Here is a 7,292-nt window from a genome sequence, read left to right as displayed (position 1 = left end):
GAATTTCCAGTCCCTTGGGACTCGGGCTGAAACCAGAGAAACGCCAAAAATGGGGGAAGCAAGAAAGGACGTCTTGGAGGTGCCTCAAGATGTAGACTAGTGTATAGTTTCTCTGGAAACTTTTCAAAGCAAACAAATGCTTGGCATGTGGAATTTTGCTAATGTCTCATCAAAGCACGCAGGCTTGTGAACTGCCCTTTCTCTCAGAAGATCGGCATGAACCCAAAGGCCGCTCCCCCTGAGCTGCAGCTTGGGATGGAAGGGGGACCCAAGGCAGATTCCTGATGGTTCTGGGCTTTGTTTCCCAGAAGGGAGGCAGAGAGGTCATCACTTCATCCCCAAACCCAGCACGGAGCTGGGCACACAGGGAGCACTCGGTGACCAAGTGCAGACTGTGGACTGAATTGTGCCAGCCTTCTGTTGAGATCCTTCCCCTGGGGCCTCGGGTGGGCTTCACTGTCTCTACCAAGCCAGACAACCAGAACCTGCCCAACCCCCCTTCCACTCCATCCTTTCCAGACCCGAGCCCAGCTCTGCAGGGCCAGGGGCAGCTGACAGGCAGACAGATGGCCGCTGAGCACCTGACACAGATGAGTGTGACTCCTGGGTCCCGTCAGGCAGAACTAGGAAGTGGCCATACCCGAGCATGAGGCAACAGGGGCACTACCCTCTGCCAGGTAAGCTGCCACCTTAGCACTTTCACCTTTTCAGATTATTTTCAAGGTGTGTTTAGTAGCCTGGAACAAACTTATTGCCTTGGAGGCAAACCCATCCCATGACTATTTGGGATTAATTATCTCTCCTTCGTTTGAGCCCAGCAACCTCCTAGCTGTATATAAAGCGATTTACTCAGCACAGGTCTTCAGTGCCCTTCCCTCGTCCTCTGACTCTCAGTGTGTCTGCTTGACTCTCGTGCTTTTCCTTCACCAAGTTTTCTCACCATGAGCAGACAAGTCTCCAAGACATCTGGAGGCGGGAGCCAGGGCTTCTCCGGCCGCTCCGCCGTGGTCTCTGGCAGCAGCAGGATGAGCCACGTGGCCCGCACTGGGGGAGTTGGCGGAGGGGCCTGTGGGTTCCGGAGCGGAGCAGGCGGCTTTGGCAGTCGCAGCCTCTACAACCTGGGTGGCAACAAAAGCATCTCCATCAGCGTGGCTGGTGGCTCCTGGGCTGGTGGCTTTGGGGGAGGGCGTGGCAGCTGTGGCAGTGGCTTTGGGGGCGGCTATGGAGGTGGTTTTGGGGGTGGCTTTGGTGGTGGCAGAGGAATGGGAGGTGGCTTTGGAGGAGCTGGTGGCTTCGGAGGGGCAGGTGGCTTTGGTGGAGCTGGTGGCTATGGTGGGGCAGGTGGCTTTGGTGGGGCAGGTGGCTTTGGAGGGGCTGGTGGCTTTGGTGGACCCGGCGGCTTTGGTGGACCTGGTGGCTTTGGGCCTGGTGGCTTCCCTGGGGGAATCCAGGAAGTGACAGTCAACCAGAGCCTCCTGCAGCCCCTCAATGTGGAGATCGACCCCCAGATTGGGCAAGTGAAGGCCCAGGAGCGGGAGCAGATCAAGACCCTCAACAACAAGTTCGCCTCCTTCATCGACAAGGTGATGAAGCCCTGAGTGGGTCCCCACTCCTAGGCTGGGACTTTGAGTTTGACATTTAGACCCAGTGTTTGGGACCGACCTTGGGTGGGCCAGGCTGCAGTGGGAGGGGTCAGGCAGAGCTCTGGGGTCTGGGAAGATGTTCAGGGCTGATGAACTTGTCCACATGGTCATATGAGCAGGAAAGACAATGGTCCCCTATTTGGAGCTGGACACACCTAAGTCCTGCTCATCTGACTCTCTGCTCACGTCTCCCACCTGCAGCTTTATCTAGACCTAGGTTGGCAGCTGGCAGTGCATGGCAAGGGCCCTGACCACTGGAAGGGAAGAGTCTGATCCGGAACTCGGGGATTTTCAAACTTGAGCTGCCCTCTAAGGCTTTCCACCAGACCTGTTCCCTCCATGTTGCTTTGCCGGGCAAAGGAGGTGGATGCCCCAGGGAAGGGATTAAAAAGACTTACATGGAACCTCAGTCCCAAGGGACTGCAGAGAAGCCAGTCTTAGTCTGCACCCCTAATCAACCTAGTCAGGAAGGGAAGGGTGCGTGTGACCTCCAGACCAGGATAGCTCACGCCGCTGTCTCCCTCCTGCCATGCCGAGGATGGCATTCCAATCAGTATCGATTCCTGGTGATCCACATCCTTTCACGGGCTGAGCATCAGTGGGGCCTTAGATGGAAACTGCTGCTGAGCTTTCAGCACAGTTTCGCAGAGCATGCTGTATTTTTGGAAGCTGGGATAGTCATGAAATTCCCAAGAACACTGAGCTGTCATCTTTACAACCTCCTGCTTCCAGGCAGGGGCTGCTTCCAGTTTCCCCAGCCATCTCTCCTCCTTCTGTAATTTTCCAAACCATACTGCATGTTTAATGGTCTGACTGATGCGACCGTCTGACTGTATCCTCTCCAGCTACGGTGGGAGCCTATCATCTCCACATTCTTTCAAGGCCTTTGTGCCGGGAGATGGGGAGATACAGACATCCACGCCCACCTGGCCAAGGTCCCTCTGCTCCTCTGCTACGAGTGCTGCCTGATGTTTCCTTGCCCAATGCATTGCAGGTGCGGTTCCTGGAGCAACAGAACAAGGTCCTGGAGACCAAGTGGCACCTGCTCCAGCAGCAGGGCACAAATTCCACCACAGGCACCAACAACCTGGAACCCCTTTTTGAGGCCTACATCAACTCCCAGCGGAACTACCTGGACGGCATCCTGGGGGAGAGAGGCCGCCTGGACTCAGAGCTGAGGAACATGCAGGACCTGGTGGAGGACTTCAAGAAGAAGTGAGTGACAGAGGCACGAGTGGGAAGATGCCATGGGCTACCTGTCTCGGAGTCCCAGCCCCGACTGCATTTCTCCTGCCTGCTGGGCAGAGGTGTCACTGGGCCTAGTTCCCTCTCCTTACTTCACGGAGGACAGCTCGGTCCATAAGCTTCCCCTTCCTACTCAAGGACAGTCCTTTACAAATAAAGTTACGGCAAGTGGGATGAGTTTAGAGTTGAGGAGTCATGTCCTCTGAGCCAGGTTGGGGAAGATCCTGGTTCTAGGACCTGAAGGATGCTGGGCCAACTCATGGTATGGTGACCAACAGTCCCTGTTTGCCCGGGACCGAGGGCTTTCCCAGAGAGCAGGACTTTCAGTGCTAAACCCGGGACAGTCCGCCTGAACAAATTGGAATGGTTGGTCCTCCTAACCACCAGGGAGACAGCAGAGAGAATGTGTTCATCTAAGAGGGGTGGAAGATGGACAGAGGATGGAAGAGACGAACTTTCAGAGTTTCAGAGAATGGTAGTGTTGATGACTACCTCAAAACCCAAACTCACCCATTTCTTTTTAACTCTTACAGATACGAGGATGAAATCAATAAACGTACAGCTGCTGAGAATGAATTTGTGACCCTGAAGAAGGTGAGGGTTGTGTGCGAAGGGTTCTGGGGCTCCTAGGCACAGGGGCCAGCTAGGCTGGAGGAATCTCCTTATTTCATTGCCTGAGTTGCCAAGTTCAGGTGGGTGAAGCAAAAAACAGAACCAGGTGCATCCTAGTCTGGAAAGGTCCCTAAAAGAGACAGCTCCTTCACTTTTAGTTTTTGAGTAGGATTGAACTTAAACCATCCCAATCTGTTGTGAATCACTCCTTCACGTGGAGACAAGCCTTGGACAAGGACTGACCCATCACCAGACCTGGTCCTCCTGACTCTTTCTTGCTACAGGTGCAATTTGTTGTTTGTTCCTAGGGGAATAAGGCCTTTATGCTTCTTTCTTTCGCAGGACGTGGACGCTGCCTACATGAACAAGGTGGAGCTTCAGGCCAAGGCGGACGCCCTGAATGATGAGATCAACTTCCTGAGGACCCTCTTTGATATGGTGAGGATGTTTCCTACTATGAGCGAGCGAGAGGGAGGGTGAGACGTTTTCAGATTTGAGGTCAGGCATTCTGGTGTCCAGGGCCCAGGAAGACGGAGCCCAGAGATGAGGCCTCTTGTTGGGGCTCCGCAGGATGTGCTGCAGATGTGGATTTCTTTGAGAGGCTGGGAGGCAGGGTGGGGCACACGCACATTCAGAGCTGAGTCAGTGAACGGTTCTGTAGATCAGGAACCTCTCTGGGCCTCTCTGTGCTTGTTGCAGAGGCCCTGAGAGTAAACAGACCCTCCTCTCTGTTGGCAGGAGCTGTCGCAGATGCAGAGTCACGTCAGTGACACGTCCGTGGTCCTCTCCATGGACAACAACCGCTTCCTGGACCTGGACAGCATCATTGCCGAAGTCAAGGCCCAGTACGAGGAGATCGCCCAGAAGAGCAAGGCTGAGGCTGAGGCGCTGTACCAGACCAAGGTGGGAGCTAGGCACCTCTCCGAGGATCTGTTGAGGGTCTCAGGGAGGCTGTGGCCTAGGGGGCTGCTGGGGGGTGAGTCCCAGTGGTCATTGGGTGGACCCCTCCTGGTTCTACTCTCTGGAGGCATCCCTTTAAAGGTTGTACAGTTGCAGAAAGTACTGTGCCCTGGGGGGAGGTGGTTCCACTGCCCCCAGCAGGCCACACGGGACGGCTTCCAGCTCGCTCAGGGAGGGCAGGGTGGGAGAATCTTCTACCACAACAACTCAGGTATTCTCTTCCGTGCGGCCTCAGGGGTGTCCCTACTCAAACAGAATTCAATGTCATTTTAACCACTGCTTACGGAGCACCTCAAGGTTGGGTGGGTGATGTTAGGGACAGGCAAACAAGTCAGGCAAAGCTGCGTTAATACTCCATCTTCCCTTCTGTTCTCCAGTTGGGAGAGCTGCAGACCACGGCCGGCAGGCATGGGGATGACTTGAAGAGCACCAAGAGTGAGATCTCAGAGCTCAACAGGATGATCCAGAGGCTGAGGGCCGAGATCGAGAACGTCAAGAAGCAGGTGGGATGGCAATGGATGCTGGCACCTGGGTTGACTGTTGAGGGGTAGGGGGTAGGATGTCAGGGCTCCTAGTCCGGAATGGACTTCTGGGGTCATCTCAGGCAGCATTGGCCTCCAGAGGGTTCAAAGACCAAGCCGGTCTAGATGGCCGGTAATCCACGGGGGAAATATCTCCATGGGTGAAGACATGATAGAGGTGCTAGGGAACGGGTGCCAGTGCCTGACTCTAAGATGCTTGCTATGGGATAATCTCTTCTAAGACTCAGAGAGCCTGGGACCCTCCCACGGGGCTCATCTCTTCTCCTACCTCCCCCTGCCCCAGAACGCCAACCTGCAGACGGCCATTGCGGAAGCTGAGCAGCGTGGCGAGATGGCCCTCAAGGATGCCAATGACAAGCTCCAAGAGCTGCAGGTTGCCCTACAGCAGGCCAAGGATGACCTGGCCCGGCTGCTGCGTGACTACCAGGAGCTGATGAACGTCAAGCTGGCCTTGGATGTGGAGATCGCCACCTACCGCAAGCTGCTGGAGGGTGAGGAGTGCCGGTGAGTCTCCAATTTCATCTCCCAGTCTTCCTTTGCCCAAGTCACATGCTGAGGGCCAGATAAGTGACCAAGTAAATGGGGATGGGGGCCTGTGTATGGAGAGAGGCCCCAACTTTGATAGGCCTTGTAGAGAAGGACTTGGCTTTACAGGCTACCCTCTCCACAGGTAGCCCAAGCGCATATGTCACAGTGTGCACAGGGGCTCTGTTATGGCCCAGAGAAGGGTGGAGAAAGGGTACTGATCTGCCAGGCATCTGCGCTCAGCTCTGGTTGCTATTGATCACCTTCATTCACGGACTTGTCGGAAATTTGCTTTGCGATGGAGCTGTCTTCTCTTGCTTTCTCATGTAGGATGTCCGGAGAGTGCCAGAGCGCTGTCAGCATCTGTAAGTAGCCAAAGCAACCATGGCGAGGAGAGTGCATTCTGAAATATCTGTACTAACACAACGCAGGAGCAACTAATTTAAAAAATATTTCTATAGAAGTTGGAGGGGCTTCCTGGGGTGGATCGGGAGCAGATATGCTTTTGTAATTGTTCTGGGTTTGGGGCACTGTGAATAGGTCCATATGGTGGATGGGGACTATACAATAGGGAGCTTGTCAACGGGTGGAGAAATTCTGGGTAACCTCTCAAGAGTTGACTGTGCAGAAGGAACCACTGGAAAATTCATAATGACAACACTATGGGAGTGGATACCTTAGGACTTTAGAATGTATCCCAACGATCATCAGGTGCAAAGGCGCCTTGATGGCCTCCCAGTCATCCTGGGCCCCGAGGATCATTAATTACAGTACAGTGAGGTGGGCACCGGGCGCTGATCGCTGCACTGTCTTCTCTCTTGCAGCGGTGGTCAGCGGCAGCAGCACCACGGCGGCCTCCGCAGGTGGTTACGGAGGAGGATACGGCGGTGGCTTCGGCGTGGGAGGGGGCGCAGGCAGCGGCTTTGGCCGGGCAGGAGGAAGCGGCCTCGGCGGCGGCAGTGGCTTCGGCGGCGGAAGTGGCTTCGGAGCCGGCAGCGGCCTCGGCAGCGGCTCTGGGTTTGCCGGCGGCAGCGGATTGGGCGGCGGCAGCGGCTTTGGCTCTGTCTCTGGGGGTCGCAGCGGGGTCAGTGGCGGAGGCTTCAGCTCAGGCAGCACCCGCGGCGGCAGCGTCAGGTTCTCCCAGTCCTCCCAGCGCTACTCCAGATAAATGTCGCGCCTGGGCACCGCAGCCACCCAGCGCCGTGCGTCTGCATCTGCTCCATCACTCCGAAGTCAGTCAACCCTCAGCGCCAGTCCCCACCCGCACCCCCACCCCCACCCCACCCCCCGCGGGGGCCGCTCCCTGAGGCTAGAAGACCCGGGCCTCTTGCTCCTCCACCCGGATCCCTGGCCAAGCACAGCTGTGAGAATTTCAGGCGCTCTCTCTGCCTCCAGCCTGTGCCTGTGATTGTCCAGGTGTGGCCTCAGCCACCACCTTCTGCTCCTCCTAGGTTCCCCTCCGTGGGTGGAATGGTCACCAGGGTTCTGATGTATGTAAAGCACAAGCCCCTCTGCCCATCCATTCTGTCGCCAATAAAGTGCATTGTGTTTCACATCAGGCCCCCGAGTCCTCTCTGGACACATTTCTCCCGGCTGGACCGACTTCCCTCATCCTCTCCCAGTGGGCTGTGCGGTCCACAGAACAGCTGGAGTACTCTTCCTCTGAAACCAAGGCAGTTACTCCCTGCTGCCCCTTGTGTGGGATCTAAATGGGCAAGATCTGGTTGCTCACTTATTCTTGGAGCGCCGGGAGAGGGTGGGAGCA

General features: G+C 56.0%; 1 protein-coding gene across 1 annotated transcript; it reads left to right on the top strand.

Moving 5' to 3' along the window:
* Positions 1 to 851: 851 nt before the first annotated feature.
* Positions 852 to 7,080, top strand: KRT3 (keratin 3). The gene is made up of 9 exons (XM_014847455.3): positions 852 to 1,583; positions 2,638 to 2,858; positions 3,422 to 3,482; positions 3,843 to 3,938; positions 4,239 to 4,403; positions 4,838 to 4,963; positions 5,286 to 5,506; positions 5,858 to 5,892; positions 6,352 to 7,080. The coding sequence occupies exons 1-9, from the start codon at positions 942 to 944 to the stop codon at positions 6,693 to 6,695; spliced, it is 1,911 nt and encodes a 636-aa protein (XP_014702941.2). The 5' UTR covers positions 852 to 941; the 3' UTR covers positions 6,696 to 7,080.
* The last annotated feature ends 212 nt before the right edge of the window (positions 7,081 to 7,292 follow it).

The sequence above is a fragment of the Equus asinus genome, chromosome 22 (genome assembly GCF_041296235.1).
Source record: "Equus asinus isolate D_3611 breed Donkey chromosome 22, EquAss-T2T_v2, whole genome shotgun sequence".
NCBI lineage: Eukaryota > Metazoa > Chordata > Mammalia > Perissodactyla > Equidae > Equus > Equus asinus.
This window is presented reverse-complemented; position numbering and strand designations above follow the sequence as displayed.